General features: G+C 36.4%; 1 protein-coding gene across 1 annotated transcript in view; it reads left to right on the top strand.

Moving 5' to 3' along the window:
* The first annotated feature begins 872 nt into the window (after window positions 1-872).
* Window positions 873-25968, top strand: part of Gpm6a (glycoprotein M6A) — a 251111-nt gene continuing 226015 nt past the window's right edge. The window contains exon 1 of the mRNA XM_021169730.2: window positions 873-1092. Coding sequence (XP_021025389.1) covers window positions 1089-1092 — 4 coding nt within the window. The 5' untranslated portion in view covers window positions 873-1088. The remainder of the gene's footprint in view (window positions 1093-25968) is intronic.

Genomic DNA, 25968 nt, shown 5'->3' on the forward strand with positions numbered 1-25968 from the left:
CTTCTCTTGTTCATGGTATTAAATTTGTACACTTTAGGGGATACACTACAGGAAATGGTAGCTCAAGAAACTCTTGGGACTTACCAAAATAACCTCTTCAGGATAAATCTTGAAAAAATTAGGCCAAATCTCCCTAGAATTATGATCTCATTTGGTTTGAAGAGACGTCAGAGGTAACTTTTTCCTGATCACTTATTTTATGAAACCAAATCCCAGTGTAGCATTGTTCTAACTCCAGAATCTCTCTATCCCAGTCTCTCTGTCTTTCTTTCTCTCCAGGTGCCTTTACTTTCAGCTGAGTTCTGCTTTGCGTGTGTGTGTGTGTGTGTGTGTGTGTGTGTGTGTCTCTCTCTGTGTGTGAATGTGTATGTGTGGATGAGTGAATGTGTGTGTGTGTTTGTGTGTATGAATATGTGTATGTGTGTGAATGAATATTTGTGTGTGAGTGTGTATGTTTGTGTGTGTTTGTTTTGTGTAACATAACATTTTACATATAAGATAGTCATGTTATATTGCAAAAATAAATATTTAATGTAGAAGAGATTGTCCAGTATAAAGGAAAAAACATTTCTTTCTCTTGTTTTTAACATCCTTATTAAGAAAAAAAAAAGTGTTGTACTAAAAACAGGGGAAAAAAGAATAATATTGAATGATCTTATATTTTTTTTTCGGGAATATTTTTTTCCTGAGGACCCTCCCCCATTACTGTTTTGGGTAAGGGTTAATGCTTGGACTCCTGGGGTGCTGCAGGGACCCCAGGGCAATATATTTAGGAGGAAGACATTTGCATATGGCTCTTCAGAAACTGAAAGGGGTCAGAGTGCAGGCCTCTGGGAGCTAGGCAACTGTGAAGCTGAGGGAACTAGGTTTCAAATCAGTAGAAGCAGGTGGAGAGAGGGAGGGGTCTGCGGGCGGCGGAATTCGCTGGGACCGGCGGGGCTGACTCCGCTGGGAGGGGCCAGGCTGTCAGTGGCTGGGGCACTGGGAACCGGAGCGCAGCTTGGACAAGTGGACTGCACGCAGCGCCTGCCTGGTCTTTCACACTTCTCTAGGGACCTCAGGAGAGGAAGGAAGGAAGACTTTTGGATATGGGTGAGTGCAGCGGCTCCTCAAGGACCCGCAGGGCGGGAAGCAGGTGTTATTGAAAGAGACTGTGAACCACTGATTGCGCGCATCACCCCTGGACCATCCCCTGCCATCCCCTGCTGCGCTTTGCTCTGTGGTACCTCTGGATTTATTCTAAGAAGGAGGAGGGAGGGAAGAGTTGGCACTTAAAGCAAAAAATGGTGCTTAGGGTGCCTGCGAGTATGGTGTACCTTGCTTTGGACAGTATCTGAGGAATTTTTAAAAAGAGGAAGATTAGAAATAGCAAGCGGATTGTAAGGAGGAGCACCACTATAACATATCTGATGAGGGCTTTGTGGTGCAAGTTGAAGCGAGTCATGAGTAACGAAAACTTACAAAACTTTCAGCTCTTAACTCGTTTGAGTACAGAAACACATTGCGGCAGGGCGAGATTTGGGGACAGTTCCTTGTCCCTGTGTAAACTGAACGTTCATTTGCACAGAGGTTTTAAGTTGAGGCTGGAAGCTTCACTTTTCCTTGGAAGAATCTTGGTAAATGAAAGGACGCCCCGAGTGGCTTAGGTCACCTCACGGTAGCCTTGGAGCAGTTCAGCTTCGTTCCAGTTTCTCTGGAGTTCTAAGACGCAGCTTGGCACACTTCCAGGACAGTTCTGGGGTGCAGTGAAGGGGTGGAGGACTGGGTGTCTATCCCGGAGATACAAATCCAGCATCAGAGGAAGTGGCTTAAGGTGAGAAAAGTTCTTAAAACAGTGGAGAAGTAACCCACCATCAGTGAACTTGGGCGTGTTTGTTCAGCTTATGCGGAAAGTGCTCGTTCAGTATTGCATTTCCACAGTTACTGATCCACCAGCAGCGGGGGATTTACTATGCAAACGCCAGTGGACTCCTTGCTTCCGGTCCAAGTCCATTAGTCGCCCCTCCCCCGCTGCTCCCTTGTCCTTTGTTGTAAGTGATTTCACCCAGAGCAAAGGAGCCCTTTGGGCTGACATGCCCCTGTAGAAATTCCTAAATTCCCACAGGCTCAGCGTTAGGGGATGCTCGGACTACTAAGCAGTGGGATTTATACACACTGGCCAACTTAGAAGAAAAGAAAACAGAAAAGGCGAAGAACATTTTTGCCTATGAATGTTAACTGTGATCAAGACATTAATAGTCTCTTCTTGCTTGACCCTGCAAGAGTCTTAGAAAGACTCATTTTCTTTTAAGTCCTTTGTAATAAAAGTGTTAGAAATGATCTTTAGAGTGGAGTCTGAGTGGAAGATTTAAAAAGAGTGGAAATACCTTCAGGTTATGTAAAACAAAACACTTCCACTCTGTTAAAGAAAGTGGGCTTTGAAGAATACATACAGTGTACGAGAATATCAACCGAGGAAGGTGGCTCTCTCTTAAACAAAAAGCCAAAATAATTGGTTTTGTGTAATCATGTAATTGTCTCTATTAAAAACATTAAGATGCTAGTATTTAGAAAACAGGACATTATTTACCCTGATCAACGTAAGCTTGGATTGGCTGGCTATCAACAGTTAAATTTTCCCATCTTAGAGTTAATTATTTCTCTAGTTTGTCTTTTCAAACCATAAAGAAAATGATTGACTCTGAATTTTACTTTGATTTTCATGGGTAGATCACGAATCCAAAGTATATAAAGTGCTGTGGGGCGAGGTTCGAGTTAGTACCCGCATTTCTGGAGTGATCTGGAGTTTAACCTTAGTTCTTCTAACTATTGGTTCATCGGAATGGACTCATGTAGGTGTCAGTTCCCTGCTGAGAGAAAGGAAGTAGAGGAATGAGGGACAAACCACAGGTTAGGAAACAACAAAGCGAAGCAAAATAAAACAAAACCATGAAATCAATCACCTGGTATTCAGCAAGAGAGAGTGAGAATCTACAGCCAAGACTCAGGATGGAAATTAGGAGAGAGGATCCACAGAAAAGTTAGAAGAGCCAATGAGAGAGGGGAGGAAAAAAAAAGTTTGCACAGAAATGAGATAGAAACTACTTTATTATTGACGTTACATTTTTCCTCTTCCTTTTCACTTGTAAAAAAAAAACAGAATTTCACTTAATGCCTTTTATTTGCAGGTGGTAAGTTATTAATCAGTGACTCAGAAATGGAGTCTAGGGTCCTGGGATAACAGAGAAAACAGTACAGGAAAATGTTGCACTGTCCCAGCAGGCTGTGACTTTCTTTTTCTGGTGTCGGAATTGAAAATTAAACCAGGAGGTGGTGGCACCTACTTTTAATCTCAGCACTCAGGAGGCAGAAGCAGGAAGATCTCTGAATTGGAGGCTGGCCTGGATATGGAGTGAGTTTCAGGACACCAGGACTACACAAATAAACCTTGTCTCATATAAAACCAAAGAAAACAGGGAAAAAAAAGTAATTAAAGGAAATGGGACTGTGAGGATGAACATAGTGCTCACCGACTGTAAGAGAACTTCTTACTCTACCTCTGTGGAAGGGTGAGAGGAATTGTCAATCCAATCTTCTGAATAATTTACACTCATCACATCTTTGACGCACATGGCCAATTCTCAAAAAACAAAATAAGTTCTGTACAAACTAGGGAAATTCAGATAAGGGGTCTTCTTCCTTGGTTTGGCTACCAACACTTCCATTTTGCTTTAAACTTTTCTGGAAAAAAAATGTTAGAGAAAATAACCTACATTGAAAAATGCAGGGGCCGAGTATTTTCTGAGCATATTAATATTTTAGCTTCAAGGTTAACATTAACTACCATTCCTGTTTCTCCAACTGTGGAACTTCAGAGTCCAGGAAAGGCATAGGGCAAAATGTTTAATTTTTTTCCCCTAAGTGTGTTAGTCACTGCTTTACTTAAATATGTGTGAGTGCATGTATATAAGAGTTCCCTCCGGGCGTGGTGGCACATACCTTTAATCCCAGCACTCGGGAGACAGAGGCAGGCAGATTTCTGAGTTCAAGGCCAGTCTGGTCTACAAAGTGAGTTCCAGGACAGCCAGGGCTATACAGAGAAACCCTGTCTCTAAAAACCNAAAAAAAAAAAAAAAAAAAAAAAAAAAAAAAAGAGTTCCCAAACTTTGGTGGAAGATACACCTATATAATGAATTGTTTACTTGAAAGAAACAGTGTAAGCAACATTGGTTAAGGGGCAGGAGAGAAGGGATAAATAGCATAAAGTAGGAAAAGGTACGAGTTACCAATTATGTACTAAATGTCCTACGTTAGAAGCTTGAAATGTGATACCATAAAATTCATTGATAGATCAAAAGCCCATACACTTTGACAACAAAGACAAGATGAGACTATATTTTTCTGCCATTTATTTTCAAATAAAAATGGAGTTGGTTAAGGAAATTTAAAGCTGTTGAGAAATTTGGAATATGGGCTTCTAAAAGTATTTTCCGGGGACAAGCAACATAATATAAACAACTATGAACAAGACATAAATAGACAATGTTTGAAAGAGATCACTTTTATAAATCATTGAAGACTTTCTATCTTGTGTTTGATGATACTATAAATTTACGTAGCTATAAGTGTACGTAGCTATAAATTTATGTACTATAAGTTGACGTAGCTCAGACTATTGTTCAGTAATAGCAAGAGGTAAAACATGTGAGTCTAATGAGTTCATTTTTTAAAAAATCATGTTGTGTGATTCTAGAGTCAAGTCTAGACTAATAATAACAATGCTTATGTATCATTTAACTCTGTAGGATATTATTTTCCCTAGACAGTTATAATAATCTAATAACATTGTGAGCCAGATAAAGATAAATTAGTGCCACATGCATCTTTTGCTGTAAATAAACCATTCTCCAAGTAAGTTTATGAAATGATTCATTAATAACTCTCATGGCTCTATGTGGTAACTATCAGCTCCTCACTTCTTACATGCAGTCTTGAGTTGTTACTGCGTAATGTCAGCTTGGTATTCAACCGTCCGTAGGCTTCATCAAACTGATGATCTGAGATAGTTCACAAATAGCTGGCAGCTTATAGTGTCTGTTAATTGTAGGTTCATCTGTGACCATCTTTGGGTTTTTCTGCAATAGTGAAGGTTTCCAAGAAAAAGCCTACCAAAATGAACCTTCTAAGATGCCCAGGGGCTGACCTAGCTAGCATAGGGAAGTGTCCCAGTATAGGAGTTCTGCTGTATTTTATTGACCACAAAGGTCGAGAATAGGTTGTTGAATTCAAGGCTAGGAAATCAGGTCCAGCATCTCATTGTCAAATACACGCTGGCTGACATAAGGAGAGCTGGAACTGGACAGAGCTGACTAATCTATCTCATTCTTAAAGCAAGTGCCTTATGAATGTGTTCATATTGCATTTACTGCTGGATACTAAGTAAAATTCTTTGAAACACAAATTTCAAGTGAGAATCTCTAATTAGGAATGTGAAACTATTTCATTAGAGTAAGCCATACCAAAATTTCACAGCAAAACACTTTTTGGAAATTAGTACTTGTGTGGAAATATGGTGGTTAAGTGGCTTAGAGTAAACTCTACTCCAAATGGTGGCAATAAAATCAGCTAGTCTTTCTTATTTTCATGTAAATATGAAAATCTAAGGGGATTATAAATGAATATTTTATTTATAATGTATTTATGACTGAGAATATGTCATAAGGTCAAATGTGGAAAAAAGTAGAAAAGATATTTACTAGCCTTTTGTTAATACTACATACTCATTGATGATCTGTTTGTGAAATTGTGAAATTGAGATTGTTTCATTTTTCTAGAGTATATTAAATTTATAAATATATTATTGTAATTGGTATACTTAATTATACTTCTCTTTGAAAAGATATACTTAAATGAACTATGTAAAATTCTACTTGATAAAACTTCATGTAAGTCTTTATGTTACTTTTAACTGTCACAATGGTGAAAAATAAAAGGTCCTATCTAGACAGCTGAAAACAAAGAAAACCTATTTTAAATGAGATGTTTAAGTTCAAAGACAGGATTCATTTCAGCTTAGAAGTTTAGAGATCCTAAACCATTACATTCTTGCTATGTCTGAACTTGTTTTATTTGTGGTCATTCTATTAAAAACTGTTAAAAAGAAATAGGAACTAGAAACAGTTTGTATGAAGTTGTATATACTTATTACTACTCAAAGTATAACGAGAATATAAACCTCCACCTTGAGGAACCAAAACTTTGTTTTTATACACACACGCTTGCTAGGGTGCGCATTCATGCACACACACATACACACATACACACATGTGTGTGAAAATGGATCTAGCGCTAAGAAATTTAAAGAAATTATTGTTTAGTTTGTTAAAATACTCATTTACTACTTATTCTAGGAGATACACTTAAAGACTGTTATAAAGAATTAAGTGCCTCTTGCTACTTCTCTGTGTCTTTTTTTTTAAACAGAATCTCTAATTTTATTAGAATAGCAGAGTCTATTAAATACTGATTTCTGGGTAAGACTCCTGAAATTCACATTCAGAATGCTTGGTCTTCAGACTTCTAGCTACAGTTTTCCTGCTCAGTTCAATTAATTTGGGGTCAAGAAGTGTGGGTCTGGGTTGAAAATAAAATGTCCAGAATGCTTCTCTTCCTCACCAAGCTGATTGTGCTACTCATTACAATTTAATCATTTTCTCGTATCAAATGCATTAATTCATAGTCATCACCACTTAAACATTCGTTACCATGACTTAGGTTTTGAGATATTCACATTTCCACTCCATCATACTATAACTGGGTAAGTGAAATACAGTTGTAGCTTGTGTCCCGTATTTGCTTATGGGAAACCTAATTGTGGCATTTTTCTTTTAGAATTTGCTGAACTTTTCTCCCTTAAAATTACTCATGACATCCAAACTTAAGACTTCAGGTGTTGTTTATAAACAAAAACAATATACATGCATATTTACATGTATGTATGTATATGTATGCATATATATGTTATATGTGTGTGTGTATATATATATATATATATATATATATATATATATATATATAAAACAGATACATGCGCACATACATTGTTTCTGTTTATAAACAACAACTGAAGCCATGAGTCTGAAAGTTATGTTTTGTCAAGTATATATACATATACATATACATATACATATACATATACATATACATATACATATACATATACATATACATATACATATACATATACATATACATATACATNTACATATACATATACATATACATATACATATACATATACATATACATATACATATACATATACATATACATATACATATACATATACATGTATGTATATATATATATGTATATGTATGTATATATGTAGCATACAATATTCCGTTCTTGTGTGCTCAGTTGCCTATTTTGAGCCCTAATTCTTCCACATCAGAATGATCAGAACTAAACCACCCACTAAGGTCTAACTCTTTATATTCTCTCATCTAACTCCTCTCCCTGTGATATGTAACATAAAGAGATACTCTTAGTTAAAGAAGAGATATTGAAAAGGATATTTGAGTGCAATGCTAACTGAATTATTAAATGAATACATATTGCTAAGAGAATGTGGCCAAAGTATGAATATAATGCACAAACACTTGAAACTTAAGTCAACCTAATATCCAAATAACATATATCACCAGGTGTGGTGGTTCCCAGTTTTCATCCCAGCAGTAAGAAGGCAGAGGTAGGCAGATATCTGAGTTTGAGGCCAATCTGGCCTACCTGAAGTTACATGGTTACAGTGTTACAACATGAAGTCCTCTCCCAAAACAAATAAAATCCATCTCTTTTCTATAAACCCTCAATGCCTGATTTGTACCTGTCTTTTGACTGTTAGCAGTTATTTGTTAATACATAGTTTCTCTTCATTATTTGGTGCGAAGTCTGGAATCCGGGAGTAGCATTTTCCAGATAGCTGGCCATGATATCATCAAATTACTGAATTATAAGGTATTAATTTTACCTTCTTTATCTCCTTTACCAACATACACAGTAAATGAAGTAGAGAACTGATTGTTGGTGAATGTAAAACATTAGTCTTCAGGGTGGTAAGAGAAGGAAAAGATGGTAAAGTGTGTTTGTCCAGACAGGATAAGGACATAAGTAAGTTGAACCAGACAAAGACCCTTGCTAATTGATAATCAACAGAGGAAAACTGAAGGACCTACTTAAAAAAAAAAGCATCAGAGTAAAGTAATTCAGTTAGCCAAAGAAGAAAAACACTTGAAATGATTGACCTACAATGTTCAAGAACCCAGAGAAATCAAATATTGTTCTTTAAGGGTTTTTTCCAACTTTATCCAAAATTGATTTTTTTCATATACCATATCCTAACTAGGGTTTTCTCTTCTATTTCTCCCAGCTTCTCCCCACTTTCCCTCCTATCTCAATCTACAACCTTTCTATTTCTTATTAGAAAACAAACAGGCTCATAAAGAATAATAAAATCAAATGAAGATGATATAATATAAAACATAAAGCAAAATCTAACATATTGGAATAGGACAAAACAAACAGACAGAAGGGAAAGAGCACCCCAAAAGTCACAAGAACCAGATAATAACACAGAGACCCATTCATCTGTACAATCAGGAATCCCATAAAAACATTAAACTAGAAGCCATAATATGGATCCAAAACCACAAAGAGAATTATTTTAAAAATGTGAATAAAATAAAAGAGGAAACAAACAAACAAACAAACAACCCTCAACAAATATGAGACAAGAAACCTCTAAAGATACCATTGAGTTCATTGTCTGTTGGCCATCTACTTTTCGACATGCAATGTACCCTTAGGAGTAGTTTGTTTCCCTAGTATGTTTTCCATCTTGTGATGCAGGTCTTGAGTCAAATCAGATACTGGTTGGTTGCCCCCACAAACTTTGAGCCATCATTGCATTAGCATATCTTGCAGATAGGATACTATCATATATTAAAGGGTTTGTCACTGGGTTGGTGTTTATATTTCTTTTTTTGATAGCAGGCAGAGTTTCTCCCTGTACCAAAGATGCTAGCGAACATTGAATAAAGACGCTATGTAGGCACCAGCTGAACTCTTCCATTTTCAATGAGTTCTATAGGCATTATATTCTGCAATGGAGTCTTGCCATCAGTTTGTGGGATCCTTTTGGCCAATTAGATGTAATACACTCCTGGGACTAGAAACTTTGTTTGGTGACAAATGATAGCCAACTGAGGATCTTCCCCCTTTACTTGGCAATTTCATTTAGATCGCCTTCTTATATGTATATATTTTAGGAAACTTCTACTGTATTACATTTTCACACTATTCCTCAAATAACCTTTGCTTTTAGATGTCTCTCCCTGTATTCCCTCCCTTACTCCCTTCCTTTCCTCTCCTCTCTTGATCCTTCTATTGTTTGTTTGATTGTTTGTTTGTTTTTGTTTTCTTTTTCCAAGATGGTAGTTCACTGTGTAGTCCTGGGTGTCCTGGAACTGACTATGAATACTAATCTGGCTTTAAATCCACAGTGACCCACTAGCTGGTATTAAAGGCGTGCACCCTGTACCAGACTCTTTAAAACTAGTTTTGAAAGTAAAAATAAATTTACTTATAAAAATGTTTGATAGCATCTAAGGACTTTTTAAATGGACTAATAACACTCATTCCCATGACTGTATTACACTTATTATTCTTAGTAATAAGTAGAAGTATTATATAATTGAAAATCAAGCTAGTAAGTGAATCAAAAACAAGGAAACACATTATGATTGCATCCTCATCAGGGAGATGTCAGGAGGTAACCAGGCATATTTCCTGTCACTGATAGTGCTGATCTATGCTACTCTGACTCACAGTTGTAAATTCAGGATTTAGACTAAGAAGTCCACAAACGCCAGTCAGCTTTGAACCACTGCATACTAATAACTAAGATAATAAATAAAGCAAGACTTGAACTAGATACTGCTGCTTTTATAGAAAAGTGTCTCACCACAGCACAGATCATTTATTGTTAGGAATTTCTTTGTGGTTTCCATCCTGACCTTCTAACAGCTAGCAGTCCTAAGTCTTTAGTATAAGATTTGTCACTTTTCTTTATTGCTACCTCAGATTTCTTTTATCCATATCAAGTGAAGATGAAATAAAAACAAAACTGAAAATCACAGAACATCAAACAATATTCTCAAGAGTTAACGGAGGCATCAGTAGTTACATATGCAATGCTAACTTTAGTTCATTATTAATTTTTGTATAGTAATAATACCTTACTATTTATTAATATGTGATATAGTAAGTTGATATTTTTACTTTTATTTAAAAGATTTTTATTGAGTGTATGATATATGTGTCTAGAGGGTACACATGCCAAGCTGTGGAGGACATAATACAACTTTGTGGGGTCAGTTTTCCCATTTCACCTTTATATAGGGATTATGGCTAACATCAAATTCAAGTCATCAGGCTTGAGCAGTGACATCTTTATGCAGTGAGCCATTTCACTGGCCTGCTTGAAATTTTAATGAGTAAATTTGTATTTATTTTAATATCCTGGACTTTTGATGCATGTTGCTATTTATGTGTGGGGATTTGGGGCATTTTATTTTGTTTATTTGGTTTACATTTCTATTTGTGATCTCAACATAGTACCTTTGTCCTAAGGTAATTATAATGCTATAGGAATCAATTTGCAATCCTAGAAAGGATGTTTTAGTCACTGGTAATACTCTATGCTTTTAAAGTCATAATGTGATCAAATCCTGATCCCAAGCAAAGAATTAATTTTGTTATTATTTAAATATCCAAGTCCAGAGAATGGAATACTATCAGATAAAATAAGCGTCACTGTTGACTTACTCCTTTGGGGCATACTATTTTGAATGTGTCTCTCTTTTTAACAAAGGAAATCATGAATTTCAAAATGTTAAAATGGATTTATTTTCAAAAGAATTTTGAAGGCATATTTTATTTAGCAGACAATAAAATTAAAAAAAAATTAAAATGAACCTACTCTATACTCCATTCTCTTTTTGAAAGGATAGCAACATTGGATTCTTGGCAAGTTCTTTGCATTCCTTTTTTGGCCCTGTACTAAATGGTACAGAACACAAATAATTACATACTAGATATGTGTAGGTTGTATGACCTGGTTATCCATCACTGCCAACCTTCTAACATTATTCTCTTCAACAGTAAAATCTAAAAAGAAGGAAATTATTTTGTTCTTTAATTATATTTCAGAAAGCAACTTTACTGTGAAGTTTCTGGGGGAGAAAATAACAGAACATTGTACCAAATTAACATTGTGCCAAATGATGTTAAGTGATACAAGTGACACAGAAATCACTGGGGAAAATTAATTTTAATTTCATTCATTCTATGTCTCCTTAACTGATAATCTATTTACTCAATAGATGCAATAAATAATTCCTAGTTCAAAGCAGCTGAGACAGAAAGTAACACTCACTGTAAAGAGTAAAAGACTTTTAAAAAAAACCCCTCAATTCACATGTCTCATTATGAGTATAATATTGTACGTGAGGCTAGCAGCTATTCCATGTGGAAGATTATCCCTCCCAGCAAAGACAACCTTCTGAATTTATTTTAGTGTTGATTTGACTGAGAAGGGAGCAGGTACCTCTAAGGGTGAACCACATGCCCACTTTGATTGTGATAACAGTGACATAATGAGAGCCATAGAGGAAGAATAATTTCCATCACTAAAGCACATCTGTTTACTGAGATTTAAAAAAAAAAGTACACTCGGGGAACCACATGATTATTCTGAAGAGATAGCAATTAGTATAATGGTTTATTAAAAACACTGGTTAAGACTGGAAGAGCTCTATAGTCATACAAGGTTTATGAAAGAGTGCTCTGAAGAGAAATAGGGTGGCTTGGGACTTTGTTAGGAGACAAGGCCAGTAATGATGAGGGAATAGCCCATGAAGACCAGCAAAATAACCTTGACTGTGGGGTGTGCATGCGCTGCAACACATCTGAATTTTCTTTCACTCCAGTTTTACTCAAAAAAGTATAGTTTTCTCTACTAAAATTTTCATCCTTGGAAAGGTATGTGGTACCACACTCTAGCCAGCATTTTATAAACAAAGTAAAAAGTGCCCTGGCAGTGAGCCGAGCAGAGATTCAACTAATCAGTCATCGTTTATCCTTCCTGTTCCCCTACTCTATCACTCCAAATCTAGACCTTCCCTCATCTCAGCTACCATACCAAACCTACTGCAGCCATTGTTTATCCTTCCTGTTCCCCTACTCTATCACTCCAAATCTAGACCTTCCCTCATCTCAGCTACCATACCTCAACCTAATCAGTCATCGTTTATCCTTCCTGTTCCCCTACTCTATCAATCACTCCAAATCTAAACCTTCCCTCATCTCAGCTACCATACCAAACCTACTGCAGCCTGTTCAGAATGTTAGTCCTATACAGATTATTTGGCCAACCCACAGCTTTTAAAAACAGTATTCTCAATTTTTAAAGTTACTGTAGAAGATACTGGGTTTCATTCTAGCATTGTAATACATCTATCAATTGCAGCTTGTTCACATTTCTCTCCTTCCACCCCAGCCTCCTCTTCCTTCTCCCCTCACTTGGCCTCCCTTTGTTTCTCCCATTCAATTACCTCCTGCTTTTCTGTTCAGGCAACATTACCAATGCTGGGAGACATAGCTATCCCATCAGACTTGGTGACAAATGTAATAACAAAACAGATATTAGAAATGATGGGAATACAAAAATTCCTTTATGGGAAGAATAAGGCAGGGATGAAGTTGGCATTTCAGTGAGAACCTGGAAGAAAACACCACATATAAGCAAAAACTGAGAATAGTCACAGTTGTGGTAATTGCCAGTTAATTCAACTCTATGTCACATCCCTGAAACTAAAGAGGAGAGTGATTCAGAATACTTCTTGTTGGTCCAATGGTTGAAAGTAGCTATGTCAATCTGTTTATAAATCTTCCATGACTCCCTGCCACCTTACATGGTCCTCCAGGGAGAATGTGTCAGATGGTGCTCTTTATAGAAGACTCATTTATGAAGACTGTGCTCCCAGGCTGACCATATATACATAGAACTTCCAAACAAGTTTTAATGTCTATCTAGATCACTACCATGATCCAATCCAAAATTTAAAACTTCAGATCTAGAGATGTGAAGACTCTAATAATAAATAAAATAATTTATTTTATTTCATAAAGTATAACTTAATAGGATGTTGTGATGATCAAAATAAGTTTAAAGATCTAAAATATAAATGTTTTGGTTGTACATAAATATGATCCATGAGCATAGCAAACCTGCAGATTGTTCCTTCCTGACTGCTGTTAGAAGTCCATTCTGCTCCATCCTGCTTAATAGTTCAATTCATGTGTGATTGACTTAAAACAGAGCGAAGAGAGGAAGAGTCCTTTTGTTTGTAACTTATGGTTTACAGTCTTACCTTTAGGTCTCTACAATCTAGAATTGTCTTCCATTCACTTTCATTTTTCTATTTTCCCTTTCTGGTTTTATTTATTTTATTTTATTTTATTTTTTTGTTGCTGTTTTGTTTGTTTTTTGTTTTTTTTGGTTTTCTGTTTTTGTTTTTTGCTTTTTTTGGCTTTTATAATTCAAATAATGCATGCTTGAAGTACGCTATAGTACTTGGTGTTGAAAGACTCATTCATTTCTTTCTAATCTTCAATGTTAGGGACTGATTCAAAACAGCATAATCAAAACAAAGCAGAGCACAACATAATTAAAATCATGTCTTCTGAATAGGTAATTACAAAACTAATTGGATATTGGTAATTATATTCTTTTTACTTGTTTCTGGCTCCTTTCTCAGTTAATATGTAGTGCTATGTACAGATGAAATTCAGATGCAATTATGTACAGGGTCTATCTCACCACCAGGAAGCAGGTCTTTTCTGTGTGATCTTCCATTTCCTGCAAGGACTACAGAATTGGGGTACAAGTGCCTTTTGTTTTCCTCAAGTTGAGTCCTTCTGTTTTCTTTGTCACTGGCTTTCATCCTCTGTCCCACTGGCTGTAGCTCAGTGTTTATTTATTGGCTGTTTAGTATGGAGAAACATCTAGTCTTTCAACATTGACAGCAAATCCAAGTAATGAGCCTGCCCATCACGCTACACTGGGTATCATCTTTGCCTGTTAGGTTCTTGGCTGGTTTTTTGCTGTATTTGACTATCCTCAAAGTTTGGGAATTCTGACTGCGGGTTGTTATTTTCCAATTCTTATTAACACTTGCCAAATCTTTTGTCATGCATCTTTATACTCATGACAGCTTCTAGGTCAAATTTTAGTTTTGATCACTGGATCTTTAGAAGGAAAGCTAAGGAACTGACAGACATAGCCAGCTCTTTTTTTGTGCTGGCAATGGATACTGATTAGCTGTGTGCTAGTTGTTGAAGTCATAGCAACAAGTCCTACTTACTATCTTTTAGGCATCTCAATTAAGTTTCTTTGGTCTTTGGAAATATAACTACAATTAAGTTTCATCTCCTGGAGAAAATGTATATGTTCAGGAGAACAACTTCATAGAGTTAATTAAGAACTCTTTTCTAGAGTTCATTTTTAAACTGGTAAGTTATTTGTACTCCTTCATTTTCTTTTTTTTCCCCAGGTTTTATAATAGGCTTTTGATGGATTTAATCTTTTAATTTCAAACTGACTATTTGCCAAGATTCTGGATGCCTTTGCTGAGGCTACCAAGTTAAGTATATGCATCAGCAACCAGAGGAAAACACTAACGTTGGGCAGAGAGGCAATGAATACCAAGCGGCATTTTCTACAAAGACTCAAAATAATTTTTAGTCAATAAAATTATGCTGAGAGAATACAGCTAAAGTTACTTGCTAAAGAAACCAAGATTTACCAATACCTTTTATTTTTATTTAAATTTACAATAAAGCTGGATTAAACTAAATTTTTCTATCTTGCTAAAAATGACAAATAATTGTAGTTCCTGCCTAGATAAAGACTCTTTTTATGCCATAAAAATCATAAAGTTTAGATATTCTTTTAAAGAGTGATGGAGAGACAAGACTATATTGCCTTTATATACCAAGGAATTAAACAGTATTTTATGTTGTCTAATTCATTATTTTCTTAGCCAATGGACAATTTAACCTTCTTCAGCAAGTGCATTTCATTTTGATTACACATTTTTCTGAATATGTTTATGTTTTTATGTATGTATACATGCATAATTGTATGAATGCGTATGAGTGCAAGCATACTCATATCAGCATATGTGAATGAGGGTTGGAGCACTGTCCTGAGTATCAGCTCAGCCTTTCCCTTTGTTTGAAACAGTTGTTTTATTGCTATTGATTAATGCATACATTAGGTTAGCTGGTCTCAATACTCATAGGATTCTCCTGTGCCTAGCTCTCATTTCCCTGTAAACATCCTGGACTAAAAGGTATGTGCTACTGTGTCATGACTTTACCAGTTCCAGGTAGCTGGCTAGACTTCCAGTACCAAGTGGCTTCTCTGTTGTTGATCAGTGGATAATAAGTACAGGTGAGGAGTTGCTGGTCACTGCCAAGGTATGCATGCCTCTATTGCAACATGAGAGTTATTATGCCTGTCACTGTTGTGGTTTATAGACATCACAGCTGGATAGGAGGGTTGGTTGCTTCCCCCCTTTGTAAGCTTGCATGGTGGCTTCTGGTACTATAAATGAGGTGTTCTCAAGGAAGTGATGTTCAAGTTAGTTCCAGCTTTAGGGCCTGTGTGCATTATGTGTGAAGTGGATGGTGCCCTCACCCAAAATCTTAAATAAGGGTTTACAATTGTTTTAGTCATAGAAATTTAGAATGAGAAACAATCCAATGGATACATTTCAGATGTATGTTTAATTGAAATAGCTAGATAGTCACTGATATCACCCCACATATCTGACATTCTAGAAAAGGCAACTTTATAACAATAAGAGAATTATACTAAAGACTGCTTCTCTAGGTTTTTAATAGATTGGAATTTATTTTTAGAAAAATTTTCTGTGTACACTTCTATGTCTTTAATCTTTCCTCATTCTATTTTATTTCCGTTCCATTCATTGTATGAACTTTGTTGACTATTAGGTGCAATAGAATATAGAAGTTTTATAAATTACCTTCAATTGGAATCATCTGTAATTCAACAAATAAGAAGCACATGATGTTTTTAAGATTCATTTTGTACTAAGAATGGACTCCTTTTGAAGTGATTAAAAAAAACCTGATTACCTTTTAGGTGGTAAATGCTAACAGGTGAAAAAATCCTTTGGCTGGTGTACTGGCATTCTGGCACTGTGAATGAGTTGTTCTCAAGGAAGCCATTGAGAGGGAGTCAATGAACCCTTACTCTTGATACATGATATTCATGACATTTTTTTTCCAGTGGCCATTTCAATGTAGTTATTGCTGGCTCAAATATTTTATGTGCCATTTTATTGAAATTTGAGAATGCTATCATATTTCTGCAGTTTACCTTTTGGTGCAATTATTATTATATCCCACCCAACACATTTAATGATTATTATAAGAACTTCAGTTTGATTGGGGAGAACATTTATATGTCTACTACAATACAATTAGGGGAAATCAATCTTAGATATAGGAAAGATAATAATAAAACCTGTTTCAGACAGCAAAAGAGATAGTTGTTTCTGAGGTTCAGATACTACTGAAATTATGTTTATAGCCATCTAAACCACCTAAGTCACCTCACCCAAGCCCTGGTAGATAGTCAAAACTGAGTGGAGTAATTTTTATTATTTGTTGAAATAATACAGCTAGTTATAGCTAAAGCAATAAACCGCATAGCCACAATATGTACCTACCAACAGCAGCTCCATAATTCTGAAAGCAAGAAACAGATGGCATTTATACTACCAACAATGCAACTAATATTGCTCTTAATGTTAATGTCATCAATACTACTAAGATTCCTAGTTTTTATTTTTTTGTGCTTGATTTTGAATTAGGAATGAAGATAAAGCTATTTGTAATATGTTAATGACTGAACAATTAATCACTTCTACTTTCAGCAGAATATATAAGGTAAAATTCATTTTCTTCTCCATTTATTTCCCTCTGAACTTCTTTTGTAGTTTCAATTTTATTAGTGACATTAATAACTCAGTGCCTGCAGAAGTAAGGATTTAATGGGATTGATATTTGCTTTTGATCATGGTTGTGAATTACACTGCTAAACTTCAGAACAGAATAATTGACTCTGGTGACACGTACATTCTGCTTATCCCACAGTATATAGAAAAGGAGTTTAAATAACCTCGTATGCAATGTTGATTAAATATTCAGCAGTATAATTTGATGACTACTTGAAAACAGATGCTTGCCTCTCTCATAGAGACCCAGCTCCAGTTGCTTCAAATAAATGCCCTTACATTAGTATTTTTATGAGTTCAGTACTAGAAACCAATATCCAAGAAAGATTGAGAATGTATGAATAAGACATTAGGGTTGGTATGTTTGAGGTTGCTGGTGGTGCATGTATGTGTAAGATCATTTGGGAGGGATAAGTACATGTATGTTCACAGAGGAATGAGGTCAACATCCAGTGTCTTGCTTGATTACCTGCATCATTTGTTTGGAAATAGGTTGTCTCAGTGGATTTGGGGCTCAGCTGGACAGGGCAGACCAGCAAACTGGAAATCTTCCTGTTGCTATCTTCCCAGCACTGTAATTATAGGCCTAACCCATTGAACCAGGCATTTACTGTGGGGTCAGAGCAATCTCTATAGTCTTGGTAATAGCCTGGTTTATTTGGGGGTTCCAATAGGATCACTTTGGTCTACAACTCAATTAGATATAACCCATCTCTAGAACTAGAAGTTTCATTTAGTGACAAATAGTGCCCAGCTGGGGCTCTGTCTCCCTGTTATTTGAAAATTTCATTTGAAAACTTCATATATGTATATATTTTAAGAAGATTCTACTATAGTAGATTTTCATACCACCCCTCAAATGGCTCTTGATTTTAGATGTCTGTTTATATATTCCTTTCTTACATCCCCTTCCTTTTTCCTCCTCATGTGACCCTTCCATTCCAACCTCCCTCTCCATCCATCCATAGCTATCTATTCTATTTCCCTTTCCTAAGGAGATCTATCTGCTTCTGTCCCTGTCCAGTTCCTTAGTTTATACCTAACCTGTATTTATGTTTTTATAGATTGTAGCTTGGTTATTATTTATTTAACAGCAAATATCCACATATAAGCAATCTATTAGATATGAAGTTGGTAAAATCTTTCCCCATTCTGTAGAATGCTTCTTTGTCCAAATGACATTGTCTTTTGCCTTAATTTTTTTACAGACGCTTTTCAGTTTCATAAGATTCTTTTTTATTAATTGTTGATTTATCACCTATGATAACAATGTTCTATTTAGTCAGTCTTTTCCTGTGCCAAGTAGTTCAAGGATATTTCCGACTTTTTCTTCTATCTAGCTCAGTGTTTTCTGGTCTTATGTTGAGGTTTCTCACTCTATATAGAATTGAGTTTTTGCAGAGTGATAAATATGGATCCATATGTAGTCTTCTACATGTAACTATGGTTAATGGTTTAACCAGCATCACTTGTTGATGATGATGATACTTTTTTTAAATTGCAAATCAATGTCCATAGGGGGGTGTGTGTATGTATGCATGGATCTTCAATTGGATTCATTCAATCTGTCTCTGTCTCTGTCTCTGTCTCTGTCTCTGTCTCTGTCTCTGTCTCTCTCTCTCTCTCTGTGTGTGTGTGTGTGAATACCATGCTGTTTGTATTACTAAAGTTCTATAGTACCAGTTGAAAACAGGGATAGTGATACATCTAGCAGTAGCTAATCTTGCACAAAAAGATTCCATGAGGTGCTGAGAAGAAGGTATAGTCTTTTGTCTTTGGATGAAATGTTCTACAAATATCTGTTATGCGCATTTGGTTTATAACGTCAGTTTGCCATTTCTTTGTTAAGTTTTTATTTGGATAATGTATCAATTAATGAGAAGGGGGTCTGGACGGTTCCCATTATCAGTGTGTGACAGTTAATATGTGATTTAAGCTGTAATAGTGTTTCTTTTATGAACTTGGGTGCCTTTTTGTTTGATGAATAGATATTAGGTCTTGTAATGTCCATTCAATAGATTTTTCCTTTGGCGAGTATCCTTCCCATTCTGTTTTGATCAGTTTGGGCTTGAAGTTTAATATTTTATCTGATATTAAATAGCTACACCAGCATGCTCCTTAGCTCCTTTTTCTTAGAATGACCTTTTCCATCCTTTTACCCTGGTGCTATCTCTATCCTTGATAATAAAATATTTTTATAGGATGCAAAACAAATAGTTCATATTTTCACAACTATTCTATTAGTTATGTCTTTTCATTGGGGGAATTGATTTTGAAAGAAGACAATAAGTGGTGATTATTGATTCCTCTTATTCTGTTGTTGTGGTGGTGGTGGTAATGTGAATATCTGTGTGTGTGTTTGTGTGTGTGTGTGTGTGTATGTATGTGTGTGTATGTGTGTGTGTGTGTATGTGTTTCCTCGTTTTTATTTGATGATCTGTAATTGTTTATTTCATATGTTTTCTTGGGTATAGTTAACTTCTTTAGGTTGGAGTTTTCCTCCTAGCGTCTTCTGTGGGGCTGGACAGATATGGCTTAAATTAGGTTTTTATCATAGACTGTCTTATTTTCTCCATTTAATCTGATGGAGAATCTTGATGGATACAGAAGTCTGGATTGGCATTTGTGGTCTCATAGAGTCTATAGAACATCTTTCCAGGTCCTTCTGGCATTTAGTGCCTTTATTGAGAAGTCAGCTGTTATTCAAATAGGAATGCCTTGATATGTTATTTAATCTTTTTCCCTTGCCACCTTTAATATTCTTTGTTCTGTACATTTAGTACTTTGATCAAGAAGAACTTATTTTCCCAAGAAGAACTTATTTTCATACCTGATCTATTTGGAATTGTGTATGCTTCTTGTACTTTAATAGCCATCCCCTTCTCCAGGTTAAGGAAATTTTCTTCTGTGATTTTGTTGAAAATATTTTCTGTGGCTTTGACATGAATTTCTTTTTCCTCTATGTGTCTTACTCTTAGATTTGTTTGTTGTTTTGTTTTGTTTTCATTTTTGTTTTTGTAGTATCCCAGATTTTCTGGATATCTTGCGCCTCCCTGGAGTTTCTTGCAATTAACATTTTCTTTACTGAGGTATCCATTTCTTCTATTGTGTCTTCAATGTCTGAGATTCTATCTTCCATGTCTTGTATTCTGTTGGCGAGACTTGGCCTCTGAGATTCATGTTCCTAAATTTTTTATTTCCAGATTTGCTTCAGCTTTTTTTTTAAATAAGTGTATATATAATAGGATCAATTCTATTTCTTTTTTAACATAATATTTTTATTGACTCTTTGGGAACTTCACATTTTGCTCCACAATCACACTCAATCCACACTCCTTTCTTTTCTGTCCCCAACCTTGTACCCCTGCTCCAGAAAAAGAAAAAAAGAAAGAAAAGAGTCCAATTCATTTTATTTATATACTCACTGGTGCATGGACAAACTGTCCATGGCCTGCTGCTGAAATAGAACTTCTGTCCCTCTCCTACATGCCAGCTAGAAGCCATCAATTGTGGAAAGTTGATTTCAACATCCTTATTGTACTGTGTAGGCTGCTTCTTTTTATTGAGTGGAGTTGGGGTAAGGGTAAGAGTTTTCACAGAAGCCTTCCATGTCCCTCCTTCTCAGCTAGGTGTCTGAAATTATCAATATCACTGCAAAAGTAGCTTCTTTGCTTTTTACAGGCAGCAGGGGTATGGATCATGGGCTCCCACATAGTTTCTGGTGACAGCATGGGTCATGAACACAGTCTTCAGTTTCAGTAGGTCCATGGACCCAGACAATGCTTACAAGGAAGCCTGGATGATAGCCATCACTATGGTCTCAAGAGACAATACAGGACACTGACATCAACCTGGTCCTCAACACCATTGTGTCTCCAATTCTGCCTCTCCACAGCATACACACTCTTTTTTTTCCTATTTTTCTCATATCTCCATCACACAAATGAGGTGGCCTCATTTTCATAGATGTTTAAGAAGAATTCATTACTTTTCTGTTTGATGACCTCTATCATATTCATAAAGACTATTTTAAGGTATTTGTTTTACTGTTGTAGGGTTGCTGGGCTATAGTTGTCCTTACTGTTATTGATTATGTGTTTCTGCTGGCATCCTATATCTGGGCTTGGGAAGATTTTAACTCTAGATTTTGATATCTGTTCTTGTTTTTGTTGGGTAGATGTTTTGTTCCTCTCTGCTTTTTAGGAGAGTGTGATGGCTGTGTGTTGCCTGGTAAGTAATTCCTTGGGATTGTAATATTTGTGGCCACTGGGGGTTCTGCATAAAACATGTTTCTAGATATTGGGGGTTGACAGGTATTGAGTTGTACTAGAGGAAGGTAGCTGAGATGGTCTGCAGAAGAAAGGAAAGTGGGATGTTCCACCAGTATCCTCTCAGTCTCCTAGGCATGGAAGCAAGGGCCTGAGGAGAGGCTATAACATGCAGTCTGCTACGGAGCTGGGGATAGAACTGGGTGATTTGATATGGGAACTGAAAATCTGAAGGTTACCTCCTTACTCAGCCAGCCTACTTGCTTTTCTGGCAATTTGGGTAGTGGGTTCCCAGAGAATGTCTATTGGAGTTGTGGACTCCATAAGAGGATGAGTGGGAAAGAAGGTTGGAGAAGAATATATGCATGATCTGCTAGATATGAGGGTCAAGAGTAGGGGAGATAACAGCCAACATTCAGTACAGAGATGGGGATGAGAATAAGTGATTGGAATTGGAGGAGAGGAGTGTGGGGTGAGTATCTGTAGTCTACATGTTTGCCTGGCCAGTGTGGCCTGTGGGTTTCCAGGGATTGCCTGCTGGAGTTGAGGGCTGGGATAAAGTAATGAGAGGGCCAAGGGCATTTGGAGGGGAAGACCTGTGTGATACAGTGTAGATGGGGCAGAAGGAAGAGAGGCTGCTGTAGGTAGGCTGAATAAATAAGAGCTGGAAGTAAGATGGCTGTGGAATTAGATTTGGAGGAGCAGAGGGATAGGTCATCTATAATTAACCTACCTGCTTTGCTGGCTGGTGTTTAAAAGAGTAAATTTATACCAATGATGAATCAAGTGCTCAAATCCTAAATTAGGGGAATGTAATCTGAAATCCTTCAACTGTGAATATAGCTCTTAAAAGTCACATACAAGGTTTTGGTTCAGTTCTCTACACAGAAAAGGGACAAAGATCAAATAACATTTGAATATAATACCTGTTATATTTGAGTGCTTGACTATTTCTGATAGGTTAGCTAAGAGCTATTGGGAACTCAAACTCAGGGAATCTTAAAATGTTAAGAAGTTTGTGCTTCTTTCATTACTATTTTCCCATGTATATATCCCCCAAACAAATGCTGACTAAATACCTGTAATTTACCTCCTGTGCACCAAACTAGACTAGGTGCTGCAAAGATGATATTCAAGGCATATATATTTTGAATGAAGAGATGGATCAATTAATAGTGCTTGCTGCTCTTCCAAAGTATCTAAGTTTGATTCCCAGCACCCACACATTGGATGACACTAACTCCAGGGAATTCACACCTTCTTCTGATGTCAAGGCAACTCCACAAAGGTGGCACACACACACACACACACACACACCACCACCACCACCACCACCACCACCACCACCACCACCACCACCACCACCACCACCAGAAAGAAGCTCATCCTGTTCATCAAAATTAAAAATATTCATAGGATAATAGACAGAGATACAAAATAGTTGCAAACTAAAGACTGGAATGGACAAGACCAATATATTAGTAACCTTATTAACCAAGTTTGGATGAAGATACATGATTTGGAAGGAGAGTTCTGGCGTTAGTTCCTTGGGAAACAAGAGTTTCTGGAACCTGTTTCTTTGGCCAGTTTATGAGATGGGACTCAGATTTGGAAAGATTTATACACAGGTGGAATCTCTCATATAAGGAGAAGATGATACAGGCTGAAATTGCTGGATGATAGAGGAAAGACAGGTGTGAAGACTGAGTGTAAAGGAGTGGGAAGATTCTGGACTTTACAAAGAATGAAGTTGGTGAAAGTGGTGAGTGAAGAAGAGTGTCAGTGTGTTGGAGGAGGCATCTGGGGCTCTCAGGAATTTCCATGGCCTTGTGATTTTATCGAGCAGTTTTAAACTCTGAGAGCAGATAAAGCTATGCTCTTTCATAAATGCCGTTTAGCAACAGTGTGGGTGATCATGAAAGAAACAAAGCAACAAAGTATCTACTTCACATGATTATTACTAAGCTTCTGATAATAAGTGACAATTATGAAGTAATAAAGCCAGGGAAATAGTGTGATTTCTACGATTTATTAAGTTTGGAAACGTAGAGGCAGTGAAGGTATGAACAGAGGTAATAGTCGTTTAGATGATCAGGCTGGGAGATATGGATGCTTCCTGTTTGCTGACCCTCCTTAGTGATTTCCCTGCTAATGAACATCTCCACCGAGTGAGTGAACTGAATCAGACTTCTTTAATGTGTCTTCAGAACAGATGATCTGGAGAGGAATGAGTAATTTTTTTTTTAAACTGCAATTACCATTTGCAGTGTGGTTTGGGATTCACTGAAAATTTCATTTATTAACCCCGCCCGTAGATTTCATTAGCATGTATGATTGAGTCAAATTGATTTTAATTATTTAGTTGACCCTTTTAATTACCTCATTTTGCCTCTGATCATTTGAAAGCTTTCTGCAAATCTGTAATTTGACCATGTCAAAGGAGCCATGTCTTTAGTAAACCACAGAAAACCACAATGATAGAAGCCACAAAATCATGGTCTGAAGCACTGGGAAGTTCATTTGGGAATTGGATAAAACATAAATGATCTCTTGATTCATATTATATATGTTAAGATTCGACTTTTCCTTTTTGTATAAACATTGTCTAAGTGGGTTGCTTTAGACATGAAGCCCGAGCATGGATTTGTAATGCATTAAGTTTCTCTGCTCGTTGCCTTCCGATGGAGGCCAAAATTACACATACAATTAAGTCATCTTAACTCTGCCTCACGTAGTTCCTTCACTTCTTATTTGTGTTTTTCAGGTTTGTGAAATAAGTATTCACCATTATTCATGCGCTTTGTTTCTACTAGCATAAGATATTAACAGTCATAGATGATAGTCATGTCATCTTGTTTGTGTGCACTAACACTCATTGACTAATCATGGCATGCATAACACTGTTCAATGCCCTTTGGATTCTGTAATCCTCCTGGTTCAACCTCCTATGTCCTGGAATTATAGGTGTGTATCATCACATTTGGCTTGTCTGAAGTATTGTTTCTGAGGTCCCACAGGACCTGTGCTCAGAGCTGTTCACCAGCCCTGTGTTGTGTGATTAAGATACCTGAGCAGAGAAACTTGTAATGGGTTTCCAGAGGAGTGTGGGTACACAGTATGATGGATTCAGTCCCCGAGCTCCAACTAAAAACTCACTTTGGAACTGAGTGTTCTCATTTAAAGGTTCTTTTTTATTGTACTTTTTCCCAAATGTTGTCAGAACACATTAGGAGAAAAGGAAAATTTCAGTTTGGATTTGAATGTGCAATTCAGGTCTCAATAGGTCCCTAGTAAGTGAAGCTAATATGTGTGTGTGTGTGTGTGTGTACATATACATATATATATACATATATATATATATTCTCATTATTTAGATTAAAATGGATACTAGAGGAAATTGTCATCCTCAAATATTTTATATTTTTACTGTTACATGCTCAAAATGCGTGAGCTACAGGGAGTATACTCAGTATATAAAAATCAATGCCTATAGTTCTTTAAAACTATAAAGACACTCTAATTCTCATATCTTAAGTTACTGAAAGTATAAGGAGACATTTAAAATTTTCCATTTATGTCATTTAAAAAATATGTGCTAATCCATACTTTTTATTTAAAAAAATTTCTAAAGAAAATTTAAAATGGTCATTGCTAAGGTAAAAAAAAATTATTCAAGTAAAAAACTTTTGATTTCAATATTCATTTTAAAACTCTTCATTTATAATGTTGTTTTTGTTGTTTTATGAGGCTCATTTGAAATAACTACCAGCATAAATGTAAATGGTCAATAGTACATTTATTGTTTTAGCAGATAGCATAACTTATGAGCAGAAAAACACAAGTAATTATTTTCATGAAGATATCCTAGAGTATAATTTTATTTTATACCCTAGATTATCATTCTAAATAGTTTTGCAACAAAAGAAAAAAATAAAACAAAGATTCTAGTGCTCCTTTGTAGCTAAATCTGATACAAATCTCAAAGCATTCCGCCGATTTTGTAACTGCCAGGGCTAAGGGCGTGTTCTCTGTATGAACTGATAAATGATAAAATTTGGGTAAAATGTCGTAGTGTGAAGAGAAGCAGAGGCTGCACCATGGCACCACCTTGGTAGAAGTTGGGTCAAATGTGCAGCACATGACTGTCTTCTGACTGGAAAATACTCATCAAGGAGACAGAAGAGAACAATGTACTTAGCTGCATGTCCCGGCAGAGGCAGAGTGGCAGCTGTGTTGTGCCAAGGAAATAGCTGCTTCCACCCTCCCAAAGGCAAGAGAGCCCATAGCTTACATTCACAAAATTCCTTCTTGTTCCTACTGGTTTCTGTTTATAAAAAAACAAAGACTACAAACTGGGTTGATTACATCCATCTCATTCGCAGAGTTCGCTATCACCTTTCCCCTTCTGACATTTATTTTTCTAGAAAAGCACACTAAATATTTGTTTCAGAGACTTTGAGATAGAAGCTACTGGAAAGATGAAGAGGCATGTTTTCTCTTCATATCTCCTCTCCTCTCCTCTCCTCTCCTCTCCTCTCCTCTCCTCTCCTCTCCTC

Source organism: Mus caroli, chromosome 8 (genome assembly GCF_900094665.2).
Source record: "Mus caroli chromosome 8, CAROLI_EIJ_v1.1, whole genome shotgun sequence".
Classification (NCBI taxonomy): Eukaryota; Metazoa; Chordata; class Mammalia; order Rodentia; family Muridae; genus Mus; species Mus caroli.